General features: G+C 36.2%; 1 protein-coding gene across 2 annotated transcripts in view; it reads right to left on the bottom strand.

The window, feature by feature from the left end:
• Window positions 1-546: 546 nt before the first annotated feature.
• Window positions 547-21,135, bottom strand: part of LOC149846348 (phosphoribosylformylglycinamidine synthase) — a 39,124-nt gene continuing 18,535 nt past the window's right edge. Inside the window, exons 3-7 of one of the 2 annotated variants that reach the window (XM_089996311.1) lie at window positions 4,920-5,029; window positions 4,651-4,810; window positions 3,362-3,454; window positions 2,625-2,756; window positions 547-815 (exon numbers count right to left, since the gene is read on the bottom strand). In XM_089996311.1, the coding sequence (XP_089852437.1) occupies window positions 798-815; window positions 2,625-2,756; window positions 3,362-3,454; window positions 4,651-4,810; window positions 4,920-5,029 (513 nt within the window). In that variant the 3' untranslated portion in view covers window positions 547-797. The remainder of the gene's footprint in view (window positions 816-2,624; window positions 2,757-3,361; window positions 3,455-4,650; window positions 4,811-4,919; window positions 5,030-21,135) is intronic. The other variant, XM_089996312.1, reaches the window with a different exon arrangement.

Here is a 21,135-nt window from a genome sequence, read left to right as displayed (position 1 = left end):
GAGTACTCAAACCAAGAGCAACTAAATTCTGGTGCGAAATTCAAAAGTTTTTCTCACATTTTTATGGAAAATCATCCCGAAAATGAATAAGTTAAAAATATGCAAAAAACAGTAAAAATATAAAAACCATTATTCCAAAAACTAGCTTACATAAAAGTAATATCAATATAAAAATTGTGATATTTTCATTTAAACAATAATATCACAATATTTTGAATATTTAAATATTGGGATGTTTCCGTTCCACATTTTTGTGACTCTCAAAATATCGCTGATATTTGTCGCCATGGACAGGATTCCTCAAGCCCGAGGCAGCAGTCAGATAAAAAGGTCTGGATTACTTTCAAAGGTGTGTGCTTGATTATGTTTATAATTGAGGTGTAATGAGACTTTCATCATTAGAACAGAAGAATTCGTTTCAAGATCTTTTACAAGTAACATTTTAGAATGGCTAGTGCACTGCATCCAATAAATTTATAGGATTAGCGACACCAGACATTTGAAATATGCCAAACAGTGAAACAGAAAATGTATAAGATGATAATATGGAGTAAATGTTATTCAAGGAATCTAATTATCAAATTACAAGGAAAGAAATTGTAGTGGATAAAGGTTAAAAATTAATGTTTCTTACACTCATTCCTTGTAGTGAGTGATACACAATGTATGAATGTAATAGCTCTACTTCAGCTTCGATATTATAGACTTTACAAATGAATATGATTGTGATGTTACACATTGGTGAATGATGGAAGCGCTACACTTAAAAAGGCAGCAATCCAGAGCGTGAATGAATATTAGGGAGGCTCATAAACCTGTGAACAAAGATCAGAAAAACATAAGAATAAAAAACATTGTAGCAGTACTATCCTACCAACCATTTTGAACTTTTGATATTAGTAAAGTTGATTTTCATGGTCTGCGTAACCCCTTAAAAATATTGAACGTTTATTGTAATGAAGGGCTAAGAGAAATACTAGGCTGAAGAAATACACAAGATCAGTAATTATATAACTATGAAAGCCATAAAATTAGAGAGAAAACTATCTGACCTCTAGTTTACATGATAAAAAGCAAGGACACAAGCACCGAATTTTTTAACATATTACATACATAAACTGAATTTATCGGTGCACACTATTTAATAGCCCCAAAGAGATGCAGTATGCATCACTGTTTGACGTGAAGGGGGAATAATCTAGTGCAAACAGGAGATTGTACGACCTATGTCAACAAGACATTTTCATCTTATTTCGAGCTTTACTTGAACATAAAGCAGAGGTTAGAAAGGTAACTGGATTGGTGAATATCAAGCTTTAAGGAAAGTATGTGGAAGTGATTGACATAAATGCATCATTTTATAGGGTTATTTTACAGTTCACAATGAAGAATGGAACCACTACATGATCAGCCAACAAAGGCTCTGTAAGAACTGAGAAGTGTAAGATAGAGCTAAGCTGGGGATGAAATGTCTGCCGTGATCATAAAAAAGTAGAGCTATTTCAAATTGAACTGATAGAAAACGGATATATCCAATCAGTCAAGTTCTCTATGTTACATCACATCACTGCCCTAGATGCACCAAAACTGGATGACAAACACTTAGAATTTGAAATATTCTTTCTACTCATTTTTTTTTTGAAATATTCTTATATTTTAATCTGTTATTTGAAATAATTGATAATGCATCGTACTACTCAGAGCTAAAAAAACTTTTATAGGTAAGCCACGTATTCATCCCAAGTAAATTTATCATTGTGAATTTCTTCAGTACTTGCAGAAATAAGTCTTGTCCTCTTTGAAATGCTTTCTTGCAACTTCACTTTCACAAAATTTATCAACAGTTGATAACACATGAGGACTTCTCTCTTCTATATCACCATTCATCTCAATATAAAAATGAGGTTATCCTCTTCTCTGTCACCATCTCCATCTTCGTTGCACTCTCAGAAGCTTCACATTCAGACTTAGAAAGCTAAATTTGTAAAAAGTGTTCATGCTGTACACCAACTGTCTATTGGGTTTTCCACTTCCTCTTTTTTGTACAAGATGTTCCCAATGAACATAACTTCAAAGTAATTACAGAATCATGCTTTTATAAATTTTAGAATTTAAGTAACAAATTAACGATTTTTTAAGTTAGACATCCAAACACAACCCAAGTATCACTGCAACCAAGTCACTCAAGTGTGCAGGTTCAATTACCAGTTTCCCTCATGGTTCCTGAAAATATTTGACCAAGTTTAAAAGATAAGCAGAGTCAAATCTTTTGTTTTGCATTTTTTAGTATATAAAGATTCCTACAGAAAATCGGCACATTAGGACAGATTAATCCAACTATGGAAACAAATCCAGCCAAGACCTGCGAAAATGTGTGATTCTTTCCCAATTATGTGTGGATCTTCCTCAGAGGGGCTGAGAGCCAAGTGAAGCTCTGATCCAAATTCACTTAGACTTGGAAGCTGAACTCATTTTTACTCATCATATAATCCAGTCTTTTCCAATGTCCACAGCATCATCTTTACCAAGTTTTTGCAGGATAAAAATCTTCAAGCATGCTAAAGGTCAAAAGTTAATTATTATTAATGCATTATAAAGTGAACTATCTACTTAAAATTGCATACCAGACCAAGAGCTTCTGCTGTAACTCTTTGATTCCCGGTACTACAGGCACCAATGTAAAGGTTGAACAACTTCTCTCTTTGCTCCAATTTCAGATGCTTTTCAAGACCTCGTGCAACCATCTCCATCTCAGGCTGCATATATGTAAAAGGTCATTCTCAAGAATTTCACTTCAGATTTCACAAGTTTAAAACAAAAACAACCTTAATTTGCATGAGATATAGTCAGGGCTGGTAACCAAGCAGAGGTTTAAGTATTCAAGCTTGGCTCATTTCTTGTGGTGACCGGAGCCAAGTTTGAGCTCGTAATGAGCCCAAGTAAACTATCCGATCTTGAGATGACTTGCCTACAAAACTATACACTGCTTCAGAGCTGGAAGCAATAAGCTTTTATATCTAAACCTATTGCTTGCAAACTAAAAACTTTAATCATATGTTCTACACCTATTATATGATGTAAAATATATCTAAAATAAATTTATTAACTTATCGAGCTTATATGAGTGGAGCCAAGCCGAACAGCAAATATTTATGTTTGCCTTGCAGAGCCTATTTTATGAGTTTGAACGATCGCTTTGTGAGCCAAGCCATGAGTGGCTCAGTTTGTTCCACAGCCCTAACTATAGTTATTACATAAATTACCAAAAGGGAAACAAGCAGGCATATTATCTTTCAGTAAAAAAATTATCTCAATAACAAGAATTCAAAAAGTAGGTAAATCTCATTGATAAGATACGTACAGAATGTTCATCAGGAGGAAATGTCTGATGGACAAGACATAACTTTTGAAGCTCCTGCAGTGCCTCGGACCTTTTACCTTGAATCTCCAATGCCTGCCAAGGTGAAATTATATAGCTTTCATGCTCATCACCATAAACCAGACACAAGAACTATTGCGATTATAAAAATGTGATCTAATCAAGAAATCTATCCTTAATTTAAAAGAGCAGATTTCAATAATAAACAGAGTAATATGTCTAACCAATAACACTTGGTAACATTCATACCAACTGGATCTATTAAGATAACAACCAATAGAAAATTTGGAAGAATGTAAGTCAATCAGAACTTGGTGATCACTTATCATGATGCCACTGTGTTTTCTAGACAATGCATGCAGCAAATAGATACAGGTGCATTAACGCAATCAAATGTTTATGCCAAAGGACTAGACAGATCCATAAATGAGCAACTGGAGAAGCACTATGATACATAGATTTAAACTTGACCAACTCCATTAAGATAATACTGTATTAGTGTTTGTTCCATTAGACAACAAAGATCACATATTTTGCACAGATCCCATGCATTAGACAACAGTGACTTGATGATTCAGAACATTTAAAAGAATACCATTCAGAACCCTAGAACTTAGTCATGAATTCCAAGCTCTTTTGAAGGACATGGTTTACAAAAAAGGAAAAAAATGTCAAGTAATGACACCGCACATTCACACCCACCCACTCATACATGCACAGGCATAATGCACAGGAAACGTGCATGCATGTGCATACATACACACAGAAAGAGACACCTCTCTCACATACAAAATGTATTGAGACATCCTAGAAGTACCAAGAATCAATTGACCGAAGCATCAATTTTGGAACTGAAGACACTTTGAAGGCATTAATGCCCTATTAAGAAAAATCCAAAAAAAAACAAGATACTTGCTCTTCAGAGAAGGTAACTCACCCCAAAACCTAAAAAAAGCAATACCTAAATTTCCTCATCCTACAATGAAAACCCAGACAAAAGAGCTCTTTAACAATAAGGAATAAATGCAACTTGCATATGCATGAAGACTTATCTGCAACATTGCAAGCTTAACTACTTAGACCACCACAGAAATTGTTTAGAGTAGGGACTTGCAAAAAAAGAATAAGGAAACTGAATAAATTATGCAAAAGAGTTGCGGTGCAGTAAAATGGCACAGTTTATAAAACCAAATCAAGGTATAAATTTAACAACCAGAGTTTATATTAAAAATTATAGTATGAATATGAAAGGCAAAAGAAACTCTACTTACCCAAGTTTGCAAAAATAATGACCGTGTGCGTGCCGCTACAGCTGCAGAAACAATATTTGAAGCACGGGTATCTTCAAGTCCTATGTTTTCAGCAAGCCCAGCTAAAAAATGTGGTGCCGCCTCACCATCAATTTGAACCAGTGCATTGTCGCATGTTGAGCTTCAGAGATTTATGAAAGGGTTATCATGAGGTCAAAAAATCATAAATAGCATGAACACATAAACAACGAACAAACAAAATGTCTTGATGAAGTGATTGAAGCAAGCACCTGCAACATATGTTAAAAACAAAGGTGACCGAAGTACGGTAAAAGGAATCTCTTGTATTTAATGTATCGAAAGAAACTCTTGCACCACTAGCTCTGCACACTCGATGAAGCTGAATGTTGAAAAGGACAAAATCAATATGCCTGAAAATAACTAGTCTAAAACAAAGCATAAAAGCAGAAGGTTAAAACTGATTGATACTACAAACCAATGTTGTGAAAAGCATTAAGGCATAGCAAAGCACTCCACAAACATATGAAGCGAGGCGTAAGCTTTATGGCATAAAGTGTAAGCCTCAAAAGTATATTTTTAAAAACTTAAAAAACCTTTAAAAAAATATCTAAAAAAACAAATAAATAAAAGAAACGCTTTATTGACGAAGCAACAACCAATAAGAAATAGGAAACATACCGAAAAATATGAGAATGACACACAAAAGTAACATTAATGCAACAACTTGATCTAAGAATCTAACAAATAAAATATGTGCATTTAATGCATGCTACAGTATTGCATGATCTCATCAAACAGGTTCTTGAGATAACTTGAATTTGGTGACTAATTGATTGTGTAACCTTTTCTAACTAATTTTTTGAATTTAATGATATTAATAAATCAAATTGAAATGATATACAATGTTAGCTAAGGGAACAATCTATTTCAATTTCCAGTTGGGGAAAGCTCCACCAGCTTATATTGCTGGACAAGAAAAAATGCTTTTGTAGTTGTAGATGTATTATTTTGACATGATGGAATTTTTTTGCATAATTTGACTTGCACAAACTTATTACATATGTAAAATAGTTCATCTAAAATTTAATACACATATCTGCACAGATTAACATACTTAAGAATGTCATATTTGGGGGAAGCTCAACCCTTGGGGGTTGTTTGATCCCCCGTCTCCGCACAATTTCGGACAGAAATCACGTAGGGAATGTGGGGGGTGGGGGGAAAATAACTAGGGATGGCAGTGGGCCGAGGTTGATGCGGGGGACAAGGTCTCCACCTCCGCCCCGTCTCAAAATTTTGCCCTCCATCCCCGCTTTCACCCCCGCACAGGTTTTGATTTTAACCTCCACCCCCATTTTATGTCCTCCATCCCCAGTCCAAATGGGGCGGGGCTCCGTTTCCCCCAATCCTCTGCCATCGAAGGAGGTCAAACCGTCGAAGGGTATTTCAATTATTTTACTAACGGGGATCGGGGAAGGGGCGGGGGAACACGTAAGTCCATCACCGCCTCCATCCCTGGACGAGTTTTGATTTTAACCTCCATCGTCGTTTCATGTCCTCTATCCCTGGTCCAAACGAGGCGAGCTGGGGTGGAGCCTCGTTTCCCCCAATTCACTGCCATCCCTCAATATAACAAAATAAGGACGTGGCGGATGCCCCACGTCCTTTTAAACCAATAATTTTTGTCCCATCCCCCTGTTACGATTAGAACAAGGAGGGGGAAACTATTAAAAAAAAGTCAGTAGAGGGTCTCTCTCTCTCTCTCTCTCTCTCTCTTGCAGCCAGGCAGTGAGGGGGTGAGGCAGCGTCGGTGGTGAGGCCTCTTCCTCTTCTTCATTGTTTTCCCCCTTTTCTTCTTTCCTCTCTTCTTTGTTCCGCTCTTGGTCTCTCCCCCCTTCTTTTTCGTTCTTCATTCTTCCCCCTTTTCTTCTTTCCTCTTTTCTTCGTTCTTTGTTCCACTCTCTCTCTCCCCCTTCTTCGTTCTTTTTTTTTGTTCTTCGTTCTTCTTCTTCTTAAGGATCTGAATCAAATTTCTTAAATTAGGGCTTTTTAAAGTTAATTTGATTAGTTTTTTATTTTCTTTAATTAGAGCTTTGAATCAAATTTTTTAAATTAAGGCTTTTTATAGTTAATTTGATTAGATTTTTTTTATTTAGGGCTTTGAATCAAATTTTTTAAATTAGGCCTTTTTATAGTTAATTTGATTAGGGTTTTCTTTGATTTGATTAGAAATTTTTTCTTGATTTTATATGATTAGGGCTTTGAATCAAATTTTTTTAATTAAGGCTTTTTATAGTTAATTTGATTAAAAATTTACTTGTATTTGATTAGGCCTATTTTTTTTCTTCGATTAGGGTTTGAATTAAGGCTTTTTATTTAATTTTATGGTTCATTTTTCTTATAGTTTAGAGTTTTTTGGTTTATTTATGATTTATTTTTTTGCATTTTAAGGTTTTATGATTTAATAGGGTTTGATAATTTGATTTTTATAGTTAATTTGGTTTTAGGGTTTGATATTTTTATGATAAACTTTCATAATTAGATGTAATATGACACTGATTAAATTATTTATATATAAGAAAATATCAATTCTTATTTTTCTCAAATTACTCAAATTTAAAATATTTTTTCGTATTTAGATCCAGTCTGAGATCCATATCCAGGGCTAAAATGTTAAAATAAATGTAATTCATATATATATATATATTTATATATATATATATAATACCCGATAGGGGTATTTTTGTCATTTCACAAGTACCCGATAGGGGTACTTGTTTTTCTTATTTTATTTTTCTCTTTTTTTTTGTAAATCATATTTTTTATTTTTTGTTTTTTTGCTCACACAAAAGGGGCCCCACCATGTAGTCGATGGGGGCCCCAACGGTCACATTTGTGACCGTTGGGGGCTCCCAACGACTACATGGGGAGCCCCCTATGTGGCTCTCCTTTTAAGGCCTCTTGGCCCTTCCCCTCTCCTTCTCTTGTGTATAAATAGGGGTGAACCCCTCTTGTATTTCTCACTCTTGAGAGCTCTCTCTCTTTCAATAAGAGACATTTATATTTTTATGTTGTGTTGTCTCTTGTGGGTTTGGGTATTAGCCCTTGTTGTTTGTTCATTAGTGGATGTTGTAAGTGCCTAGTGCACTCTTTGCTTTTCCGCATATTTCATTACATGGTATCAGAGCCTTGTGTATGCTCTTCTTCTTAATATAGCTAGTTGTGTAGCTATATTTTTTTCTTGTTATATCTCTCTTCTTTTCATCATCTTGTAAGTGATTATTATGGAAGGAGAACAAAAGATTGATCTCTCCTTCAAGCTCAATGGCTCCAACTACATGATGTGGGCCGCCGCCATGGAAAACAACCTCAAGGGGAAAAAGCTTTGGGGATACGTTATGGGCACTATTCCGAAACCGCAACTTCAACTAACTAAGATGGAAGGTGATCAAAAGAAACCTCTTGAAGGAGATGCCCGCATGAAGGCCATTGAAGATCACCAATCTAAAATAGAAGATTGGGAAAGTAAGCATGCCAAGATTCTTGCTTGGTTCATGAACAATGTGGAGCTCAAGATTTGCGCCAACATTGTCAAATTTCGGATGGCAAATGAAGCATGGTTCTTCATGAAAGGTATGTTTACCCAAAAAGACCTTGCTCGTCAATTCTTTCTTCAAGAAAAAATCCGGACTATCAAGCAAGGAGAAATGAGTGTTAGGGACTACTTTAGCACTCTTGGCCCTCTATGGGATGAGCTATCTTTACTAGAACCAAAATGGGTTTCTAGTATAGATGTGGAATTAAGGAGAGAACAAATGGAAAAAGAACACTTTTTCCAATTTTTACATGGGCTTAGGCCCGAATATGAGCAAGTTAGATCCTCCCTCTTACATAGATCAAAGCCTCTTCCCTTGGAAGATGCCATAGCCGAAATATGCCAAGAAGAAACCCGTCTTGGCATGATTAAAGGAGGAGATGATGTCTTGGCCGTATCAAAACCCGGCAACCACATGAAAACTTACAAACCTCCACATTTTGGAAGACAAAATAACTATAATGGCAATTATAGAAAAGCCATTTGCCATCATTGTCAAGAACCGGGTCATATAAGACCTAATTGCCCTAAGTTGAATGAAGCACCGAAAAATAAGGTTGCTTCCGTTGAAGAAGCTACTCAAAAGAAAGAGGAAGCAATCAAAGGAAATGACTCTTTTTCTCTTGCTCAACTATCGGAAGCACTACAAACTCTACTCAAGATTCCATAACTTCGGGTGCCATCGTAGCTTCCTCCTCTCCTCCAGGTATGTCGTCTTGGATCCTTGACTCTGGAGCTTCCTTTCATATGACCCCTCTTGAAAATGAGCTTTCCGATTTATGTAATAATTATAAAAACTCCTATGTTTCAACTGCCGATGGTACATCTTTACAAGTAAAAAGTTTTGAAACCTTAAACTTTTCAAAAGATTTCTTTGTGCCAAACGTGAGAGTTGTACCTCAACTTAATTTAAATCTCCTCTCTGTTGCTCAAATATGTGATCATGGATGTAAAATCTCCTTCTCAACTAAGGATTGCTATATACAGGATCTCCGATCCGGGAAGCTGATTGGGCAAGGTCATAGGAGGGGAGATCTCTATTACATAAGCAACTTGAAACTCCCCACTAACTCTTTTTGTAACCATGTCCAAGATAAAAATATTGATATTTGGCATCAAAGACTTGGACATCCAAGTTTCTCAAAAATGTACTCCTTTCCATTTGGAAAGAAATTTTGTAATGAGAAACATTTTGTTTGCAAGAAATGTATTTTTGGCAAAATGAAATCTACTCCTTTTCCAAACCGAACCTTTGTGTCCAAAAGACCTTTTGAGTTAGTCCATTCGGATGTTTGGGGTCCTTCTCCCGTCATGTCTAAAGGAGGGTACTCTTATTACGTCACTTTCATCGATGACTACACTAGGTATGTATGGATCTACTTCCTCAATTTAAAATCCGAAGTCTTTGACTTTTTCAAAAAATTTCATATGATAGTTAAAAATCAGTTTTCAAGTAATATCTCTACTCTTAGATCCGATTCGGGTGGAGAATATTTATCAAATGAATTTCAAAACTATTTAGAAGTAAATGGAATTTGTCATCAAAGATCGTGTCCTAGGACTCCCCAACAAAACGGCTTGGCCGAAAGAAAGCATAGACACATCATGGAAACCACTAGGACACTCCTTATTTTCAAAGAAATTCCAAAGAATTTTTGGGCCGAAGCGGCCTTAACCTCAACTTACTTAATAAATAGAATGATATCTTCATCCTTACAAAATACATCTCCATACGAAAAACTATTTGAAAGAACACCCGACTTCAATAGATTAAGAGTCTTTGGATGTAAATGTTTTGTCCTTACTAATAAACGGGACAAATTATCTCCTAAAGCTATTGAATGTGTTTTCTTGGGTTATGGAGAAAATCAAAAGGGTTTTAGATGTTTTGACTTGAAAAATAACAAACTCTATATATCCAAAGATGTAACATTTTTGGAAAATGAAAATGGTTTTGTGAAAACTAAAGATATTGACGAAAGTGAATATACTTTTTTATTTGATCTTCTATCTCAAGAAGATGAGACTCCTCAAGAAGAGGAAATCTCTAATGTGTCTTTGAATGACCTAGAGGAAATTCCTCTTGATAATGTTATAGATGAAAATAATAGACCAATCCAAACATATGTTAGGCGTGGTCAACAATCTCAGATGAGCGCCTTAGAAAAATACTCTCAAGGATCCAACATAGAAGAAACCTCTTTAAGGAGATCCAGTCGGATCTCCAATCCTCCTAATAGGTTTGTTTCCTATGAGTCCCTAACTCCAAGATATAGAGCATGTCTAATTGCGTTGCATTCATTTCATGAACCCTCACACTATAATGAGGCCAAAGATATTCCCCAATGGGTTGAAGCCATGAACTTAGAGCTTAGTGCCCTTGAAAAAGCAAAAACTTGGGAAATAACTTCGTTACCCACTGAAAAGAAATCAATAGGATGTAGATGGGTCTTCAAAATTAAAACCAAGAGCGATGGTTCATTAGAACGTTATAAAGCACAGTTAGTAGCTAAAGGATATGCTCAGGAATATGGAATAGATTATGAAGAAACCTTCGCACCTGTTGCTAGAATGACTAGTGTTAGGACTCTTATTGCTATTGCGTCAGTGAAAAAATGGCCTATCTATCAACTCGATGTTAAGAATGCATTTCTAAATGGCGAATTAAATGAAGAAGTTTACATGGATCCCCCACCTGGATTATGTATTGGTAAAAATAAGATTCTCAAACTTAAAAAGGCATTATATGGTTTAAAACAAGCCCCAAAGGCTTGGCATGATAGATTTAGTAATGTAGTGACAAGTTTGAATTTTCGTTCATGTTATACTGACACTGCTTTGTTTGTGAAAAGTGCAGGGTCTTCAATAGTTATTTTACTACTTTATGTTGATGATATGATCATCACAGGAAGTGATGAGCAAGGCATTAATGATATTAAAAAGGTTTTGAAAGAAAATTTTGATATGTCTGACTTTGGTTTCTTGAGATATTTTTTAGGAATTGAAGTGGCGTACTCTCCTCGAGGGTACATTCTCTCTCAGATGAAACTTGCTGCTGACATCTGTTCCAAATCTGGTATCTCCGATGATAAGAAGACAGAAACCCCAGAAGTCATCAATGCAAAATTAAGGTTGGAAGATAGAACACCTCTCGAGGATCCTACTCCCTACCGGCAACTTGTTGGGTCTCTAACCTACTTATCCATCACACGGCCAGACATTGCTCATGCCGTCCACTCTGTCAGTCAGTTTCAACATGCACCTACAACCGTGCACATGAGTGCAGTCTTAAGGATTGTCAGATATATCAAAAATACCATAACTAAGGGAGTTTTTCTTTCTTCTGCCTCGTCACTTGATTTAATTGCTTATACTGATGCAGATTGGAGAGGAAATCCCAATGACCGAGTCTCAACTACCGGATTTTGTGTTTTCTTAGGTGACTCTATGATTTCGTGGAGATGCAAGAAGCAACACAAAGTATCCTTGTCCTCGACGGAAGCAGAATATCGTGCTATGGCCACTACAACCATGGAACTTGTGTGGCTAAAAAGTCTCCTCAGTGATATGGGCATTGTCATCTCTACTCCTTCGAAGATGTGTTGGGACAACAAAAGCGCAATCTATATTACAAGCAATCACACCTTCCATGAGCGTACTAAGCATATTGAGATGGACTGCCATTACGTTCGTGATGAATACCTAAGAGGAACTATAGCACTACCTTACGTCACATCAGAGTACCAGTTGGCGGACTTCTTCACTAAGGCTCTTGCGGCTCCTCGGTTTTTGTTTCTTCTTAACAAGCTTTCGGTTATATCCCCGTAAAGCTTGAGGGAGGGTGTTAAAATAAATGTAATTCATATATATATATATAATACCCGATAGGGGTATTTTTGTCATTTCACAAGTACCCGATAGGAGTACTTGTTTTTCTTATTTTATTTTTCTCTTTATTTTTTGTAAATCATATTTTTTATTTTTTGTTTTTTTGCTCACACAAAAGGGGCCCCACAATGTAGTCGATGGGGGCCCCAACGGTCACATTTGTGACCGTTGGGGGCTCTCAACGACTACATGGGGAGCCCCCTATGTGGCTCTCCTTTTAAGGCCTCTTGGCCCTTCCCCTCTCCTTCTCTTGTGTATAAATAGGGGTGAACCCCTCTTGTATTTCTCACTCTTGAGAGCTCTCTCTCTTTCAATAAGAGACATTTATATTTTTATGTTGTGTTGTCTCTTGTGGGTTTGGGTATTAGCCCTTGTTGTTTGTTCATTAGTGGATGTTGTAAGTGCCTAGTGCACTCTTTGCTTTTCCGCATATTTCATTACAAAAAACCCATAATGTGTTTGTTAAAACACCCATATGGTTGGGTGGATCAAGTCGTATGATCCAAAACAAAGTTATCTGACCCATTATCCGTGTGTGTTCATATTGTTCGCACACAACGTAAAATAAAACGTTAGACACATGGAGCACAACTTCTTGTACAATTGAAACAAACATTGGCCTTAGTCCAGTTGTTACAAAATAGACAAAACATGAGTTTTGTCAGTTATGTTCAACCTTGGACGAGCCAACAAACAAGCCCTAGAGGAACTTGAGTAGTTTAGAATGAGAGAGAGAGAGAGTAGAATAGGATATTCCTCTTTTCTTCTCATACATGAGGAGACGCCCTTATGTATCTATTTATAAGATGAGATCTACAAGAGTTTGCATTACAACAAGACTGATATAACTAGAGTTTGCATTACAATAGGACTTATATACTATTATGACCAGAATACCCTCAGCAAGGCACCACCTAGGGTCTGAATCATAATAAGACTGGGATACTGATAATGACCAAAATACCCTTCACATCCTATCCTTAACACTACCCCTTAAATTGTGCAAGGGTCAAGACCATGGACAGTTTGTTTTTGAAGTATCCAATGACAAAGGAAGGGTAATGGTTTGCTGAAAAGACCAGCTACTTATGTTCTCCAAGAATAAGATGTGGTTGTACTTCCTTATCTTCCACTCGTTACTCAACATGCTTCATCTTCCCATGCTGAACAAGATTAGTTGCAACTGCCACTGCACTTAGATTGTCACAATATATGACAGATTTATCTATTTGTTGCCTCAAGGCCGAAAGTAGGTAACGAATCCATAAAATCTCAACTGTGACAACAGTTGTGGCCCTATACTCTTCCTCTGTATTTGATCTGGCTACAGTTCTTTGTCTCTTGTTGGGCCATGTGACCAAATGTCTTCCTAAAAATATTCCATAAACTGTAACTGACCTTCTCGTGGAGGGATCACCTGCCCAATCTGCGTCTAAATATGCAATCACCACAAGGTCCATCGGATATGTATGATTTGTCAGCTTGGAGTACACAAGACCATCAATAATTATGCCTCTGATGTATCTAAGGATCCTCTTCACAACATCAATATGACTTCGCCTAGGGGCATGCATGAACTGTGATATCTGGTTAACGACATATGCTAGTTCTTTTCTTTTAAAAGAAAGGTATTGAAGTGCCCCTACTATAAATTTGGATTTCTCTGGAAAGTCCAAATTAACTCACTATCTCCTTGCAGTTTTGTATTTAGTGTAATTGGCGTTTTAGCAGGTTTACGTTCTGCCATACCACTGCGTTGCAAAAGATAGTGGGCATATTTACTCTGTTAAAGAGCCAAATAATTGGATGTCTTGTCCACTTGTACACCAAGAAAATACCTGAGAACAAAATCTTTCAAGTAAAACTTGTGTTGCAAGGACTTTAAATCTTGAATGTGTAAGTGACTACTCCGTGTTATAATTATGTCATCAACATAGACAAGAATCAATATCATATCACAATCATCAATGTAGGTGAATAAAGATATGTCACATGGGTGCGGGTGCGGGCGCGGGGATTCGGCACTTCCAAAAAACCCGGGTGCGGGGGTGCGGCAGGGGCAAAAATGTAATAAGTATATATATATATATATATATATATATATATATATATATATATATATATATATATATATATATATATATATATATATATATATATATAGGGGGTTGGGGAATAGGCGGGGTTTTTTTTTAAACTTTGCAGCTGTCAGCTGCTGTCAGCAGCTGACAGGCAGCTGCTGTCAGCAGCTGACAGACAGCTGCTGCAGCTGTCAGCAGCTGACAGACAGCTGCTGCAGCTGACAGACAGCTGCTGCAGCTGTGCTGACAGCTGCTGTGCGTGAAAAACTTACTTTATGCTTGACAGACTAGCATAAAGTTTTTTTAAAAAAATTTCGAAGCCCATTTGGGCAAATTTTTTTTTTTTAAAATGGACATTAATGATCCTGGGTGCGGTCAACGCACCGAGGATCGAGTTGACCGCACCCGGTGCGGCACCCGCACCCGCGTCGAGTCGCGTCGACGCGGGTGCGGCACCCTCCTGAATGTCTCAAATCATGCCCCGAAAGCCTACTTGAGGCCATAGATAGCCTTTCTTAATCTCAAAGTTGTCTTTGCAACATCAACTTCAGGATAGCCAGAAGGATGCTCCATATATACTTTTTTATATAATTCTTCGTGAAGAAATGCATTTTTTACATCAAGTTGATACAACTACCAACCAAAAGTAACAAAAAAAAGAATAACATAAATTGCCCTAATTCTAACAATAGGACTGAAGGTTTCATTAAAATCAAGGCCATGCACCTAAGTATACCCTTTGATGATTATTCTAGATATTGTTGGATATATTTCCTTAAACATAAACATGAGGTTTTTTGCATCTTTTAAAACATATCACACGATGATTAAGAATCAATTTAATAGTAACTTAAAATTTTTAGGACCGACTCCGAAGGAGAATATCTTTCAAATGACTTCAAAAACTATCTTGAAAATTATGAAATTACTCATCAAAATTTTTGTCCTAAACACCTCAACAAAATGATTTAGCTGAAAGAAAACATAGGCATATTATTGAAACCACTACAACTTTGATTATTTCTCAAAATATTCCTAAAAGATTTTGGGTCGAGGTGGCTCTTAGATCCATTTATCTTATAAATTGTTTTTCCTCTAAAAAATTAAAATAAATTATCACCTTTTGAAATTATATATAAAAAAAACCTGACTACAATATGTTGAGAGTCTTTGGATGCAAGTGTTTTGTTATTATGGATAAAAATGATAAACTCTTACCGAAATCCATTCCTTATGCATTTTTTGGATATTTCGAAACTCAAAAAGGTTTTAGATGTTATGATATTAAAAAGGATAAATTATATGTTTCTAGGAGCGTAACCTTTTTGGGAAACGTTAGTGGTTTTGAAAAACATGAACCTCGTAAAGAAAATGTGGATTATTCATTTTTGTTTGAATTGTTATCTAGAAATGATGATGTTTCTAGTGATGATGAGCTCGTATATAATGATCTTAATGATAATGAAAATATAGAAGAAAATAACAATTCTTGTCATCAATCTATTGATCATCATATCGTAGAAAGAACATCTAGTGATCCTATCACTTATACACATAGAGATAAACACTTTTAGAAGTGCAATTGAGAAATATAGTGAACCTACCTCCACAAATGATCTAAATCCTTGAAGAACCGAAAGGGCTAGAAAAATTCCTTCTAGGTTTATATCCTATAATTCCTTCTCACCCAGTGTTATTAAAAATGCGCCTCAAGGCGCAAAAAGCACGCCTCGCCTCAAGGCAAGGGCCTTTATGCCTTGAGGTGCAGGCTTGAAACGCAATACCCTTGAGGCGTGCGCCTCATAGGCCTTGAGGCGCACACCTTAAGGCGAGGCGCGCCTCGGTCTGAGGCGTACACGCCTCGATTTATTTGGTCAAATGAGGGTCAAAACCCTCATTCGACCAAAAAATTAGGGCTTAAAGAAAGTCCTACGACCCCTTTATGTGTTTTTATTTTTTTTTCTCACCCCTATCTCTATTTTTTTCTCACAGCCTTCTCTCCCTCACGGCTCTCACAAGCTCACAACATTCTCTCTCGTATGGTGGAGCCCCGAAACAGGTATGGATTTTTTTTGCTCTCTCGTTCTCCTCTTCTTCTTGTCTCTTCTCTCGTCTCTCGCGTGATACAAAAAAATGCACAGATTTTGTCTCTCTTTTTGCCGTAGTTCATGCACAGAAAATGCATTCAACTATTCTAATTTATTCTTTTTGTTTTCAGTTAATGTGTTTTGCGTTTTCAATACACCTCTGAATGTGCTCTGCGTTTTCAAGATGCTTCCGAGTATGCTTTGCGTTTTCAATACACATCCAAAGGTGTTTTGCGTTTTCAATACACCTCTGAATGTGCTCGGCATTCTCAATATGCATCTGAAAATAAAAGAAAAACAAAAGATTAGTGCACTTTGCTATGAGGCGTGATTTTATTTATTTTTGTCAGGATGATTCTGTGCCAAATACATTTTGTCGTGTATCTGCTAGGGGTCCTGCAATTTCTTTTATGTACAGAAACATGGTGTTACATTAAAAATGTCTGTATTTATGTTTCATTAGATGGTTAATTTTTTTGTATGTTAATGGATACGATCACTGCAGCTGCGTGTTTTTGCTTTTGCTGGAAATCTGTAAATACACCTGATATGCATTTCCAGCATTGGGGAAAATTTTGATACGCGTGTTTGACAGTGAAAAAGATATAATATGTTGAAATCGCGGTATCTACGTGTTTTTGTTTTTAATGAAAATCTGCAAATACACGTGATATGAAAATCTGCAAATTTGAGATTTTTTATTTTTTGTTGGTTGTTGCTTCATCAATAAAGCATTTCTTATTTATTTATAATTTTAGATAATTTTTATAGTTTTTTTAAGTTTTAATAAAAAAAATTTTGAGGCTTACGCTTTGCGCCTCGAGGCTTACGCCTCGCCTCTGATTTTGGTGGAGCGCCTTGCTACGCCTCAACGCTTTTCACAACACTGTTCTCACCTAAATATAGAGCTTATCATAGCGTCATTCACTCATATGTGGAACCTAAAAACTTTGAATAAGCCAAGAAGATTGTCGAATGCAGGGAATCTATGAATAATGAACTTAGAGCTCTTAGAAAAGCTAAAACTTAGGAATTTTAAAATCTTCCTAATGGAAAGAAAAATATAGGATGTATATAGGTTTTCAAAGTCAAGACCAAGAGTGATGGGTCTCTTGAAATGTTTAAAGTTTGTCTAGTTGCCAAAGAATATAGTCAAGAACATGGAATAGACTATGATGAAACTTTTGCCCCTGTTGCGTGTATGATTATTGTTAGGTGTCTTATTATCATTGCTTCAATTAAAAAATATAACATATAGCAAATGGATGTCAAAAATGCCTTTTTGAATAGTGTTCTAAACGAAGAAGTCTATATGGATGCTCCTCTAGGAATGAAAATTCCTAAAGGTAAAGTTCTTCGCCTACGAAAAGCTCTTTATCGTTTGAAACAAGCTCTCAAGGCTTCGTATGATCGATTTAATAATGTAATGATAGAAAATGGATTTACTTCATGTTTTACTGATATAGCCTTGTTTGTCAAGAAATCCAATGCAGGAATTGTGATTTTATTATTATATGTTGATGATATGCTAATTACAAGTGACAATACTAAAGGGATTAAGAGCATAAAATCTATACTAAAAGATAAATTTGAAATGTCAAACTTGAGATTCTCATAGGGGTTATTTTTTATCTCAAACTAAACTTGCATTTGAGATTATTGAAAGGTCAGGAATTACATATGATAAAAAGTTTATGAAACTCCTGAAGTTATAGGAACAAAGATGAAAAACGATGATGGGGTTCTTCTAAAATATCTCACCAACTTGTTGGATCTTTAATGTATCTTAGCATCACTAGACCTAATATTTCACATGTTCATATTGCAAGTCAATTCCAGCATCAACATACACATACATCAGTTTATATGAGTGCAATTCTCCGAATCATCAGATATATAAAAGGATATTTGAATAAGAGAGTATTCTTATCTTATCTTTTGAATTAAATTTAATTGTTTATATTGACTCTGGTTGGGGAGGTGATCCAAATAACCGTCACTCTACCACTGGTTTTGTGTATTTTTAGGAAAATCATTAATTTCTTATAGATGCAAGAAGCAACAAAAGGTGTTCATGTCATCTACTGAAGCTGAATACCTGGCCATGGCAACTACAACCATGGAGATTGTCTGGATCTGTCAACTACTAGAGGATATGAGGATTCATGTTCAAGGGCCCACAAAGTTGTGTTGTGATAACAAGAGTGTAATCTATATTGTCAAAAATCACACATTTCATGAGCGCACAAAACATATTGAGATGAATTGCCACTATGTTAGAGAATAATATCTGAAGAAAGTTATAGATCTTCCTTATGTAACATCAGAATATCAATTGGTTGACTTCTTCACCAAGGCGCTTAGTTCTTTTAGATTCAATTTTCTCCTTGGCAAACTTTCGGTCATTACGTTGTAAGTTTGAGGGGGGTGTTAAATTGTATCTCATATATATATATATATATATATATATATATATATATAGAGAGAGAGAGAGAGAGAGAGAAATACATATATATTTCATATATATGTATATGTATCTATCTATCTATCTATATATATATATACTTTTCTTTTTGTAACATCCTCTAAGGATAAAACTGTCATTTCACTTGTAATAAGCATATTCAAAACAGAATATGCCGTTTTTTTTTTCTTTTTTTTTCTTTATTTATTTATCTTTTGATTGGAGGTTGGAGGGGTCAACCATATAGGTGTTGGACCCCTCCAACAGTCATAAATGTGACTATTGGAGGGGCTCCAACGTCTATATGGAGCCCCTCCTTGGGTCCCATTGTAGCCTATAAATAATATGGTTATTACCAGAGTTACCGAAAGCTTCTTAGATATGTGGGAAGCTCGCTCCCCGGAAACTCGCCTCTGAAGCGCGATACTCCTTGCTTCCGAAACTTAATGAGAACCTCGATTCCGCCACGTTTTCCACACACTTCATTTATTCATCTTATATGTTCTTTTACTCAACTTTTCATGTTTTTTATATGTTTTCTTTCACTCTTCTCACTCACTTCCATGTGCTTTCTCTAAATTGGTAATCATCATTTTTAGATTTTGTTAAAAATTTAATTCTTACCCTAAAAAATCATGAAATTTAATATTAGTCACTTTTATTTTAGTTTTTATTTGTGTTTCATTTTTATTCACATTCAATTATTTTATATATATATATATTTTATTCCTCGCTTCCTCCTTCCTATACATTTTAAAATGCATCGCTTCTCGCTTCCGCTTACCGTATCCTTTCCCGCTTCCGCTTTCTAGTCTTGCAACCTTGGTTATTACCCTTGTAAAAGTATCCTTTTTGTAAAGGTTCACTCATCCGTTCAATAAATTTGTTCTTTATTTTTTCATGCCTTTGTGCATGTGTACTCTTTTGTGAGTGTTCAATTTGCCTTTGTGCACATATTTGTTTATTGAGAATCTAGTGTCCTTGTGCATATAGCTTTGGTCTTGAAGACATTTTCCCAGAAGAAACTTCATTCACCACATCTCTTCCCTTCCAGAAGCATCCGCTTCGTGTGAATATCTTTCACAAAAACTAAAGACGAAGAAAAGATAACATGAGAATTCATTTGATCAGACAATTGAGAGATAAAAATAAGATTGTGTTTAATGTTGGGAGAAAGAAGAGTATTGGACAAATAAAGGGGACCAAAATTGGTAGGGACCAAGACAATGCCTATGAGTGATGGGCGATGTTTACCATTCACTGTAATAATTCGACCCAATCCATGATAAGGCATAGCATGTACAAATTTACTTCAATTTCCCAGAATCGAGATATCAAGTATTATGAGAGGAAGAAGCCTAAAAGGAGGAAGGAGCAGGCTGCACTTTACTATTTTGTTGTGCATATGTACCTGTAGGCCACGAAATCACTATATGGGGTTGTTGTAAATTCAACTTGCTGAACGTGGTGCTAAGTGTATCATGATCCTAATATGATGCCACTAATGCAGAACACAAAGGCGATGTTGGAGAAGGAGATAGGGGCCTTGGAGCTCCAAAAGGAACACTTGAGAGCACACGAAAACGTGTTGGAATAAGGACCGTCAATGGGCGATATGTGAGTACATATTGTAAATTCAGATCATGTCACTAAGAACTTCACAAGAGTGAATGCGAGAAAAGGAGAAGAAGGCTGCAGCAAATAATCTCCACACCCTACCTCATGGGTCGTACGTTACTTTTATATCAACATTAGAATACATACCAACAATACTCATGATTAGTACTTTTTTTTATTCTTTATGGGCGTAATGGTAGTCCTTCCCGGATTCCTCCCTCACGCTACGTATCAGCCTAAGTCACATGGACTTGGCTAGGGAGGTGCCGCACTCGAGTCGACACGCCCCGACACGGGTGGGGACACGGGTGCGGCTTCGGACTCGGCCTGGACTGGGTCAACGCTGAGTCGGACTCGGTCAACGAGTTGAGGCCGAGTCCATCCACATTTTGGACTCGGTCAACTTTGACAGAGTCAAAAAATGTTCATTTGTCCCAAAAAATGATTTTTTTATATTTTTTATTTAAAAAAATATATAAAGAGTCACAGTGCACAGTCACAGTGCAGTGCACTTTTTTAAAAAATAATAATAATAATTGTGACTGTGCACAGACACAGACACAGACACAGACATAGACACAGACACAGACACAGACTGTGTTGTGTCTGTGCACTTTTTAAAAAAATAATATATATATATAGCCGAGTCCCCGTGTCCAAAAATTTTAAAATTGCGCCGCACCCATGTGACATAGGTATCAGCGTGTTATAACCAGTGTTTTAAAACTCGCCGAGTCAACTCGTTGACTCGGC

Source organism: Nuphar pumila, chromosome 2 (assembly GCF_984573655.1).
Source record: "Nuphar pumila chromosome 2, dmNupPumi1.hap1.1, whole genome shotgun sequence".
NCBI lineage: Eukaryota > Viridiplantae > Streptophyta > Magnoliopsida > Nymphaeales > Nymphaeaceae > Nuphar > Nuphar pumila.
Note: the sequence above shows the minus strand (reverse complement) of the source record. Positions and strands in the feature narration are given on the sequence as shown.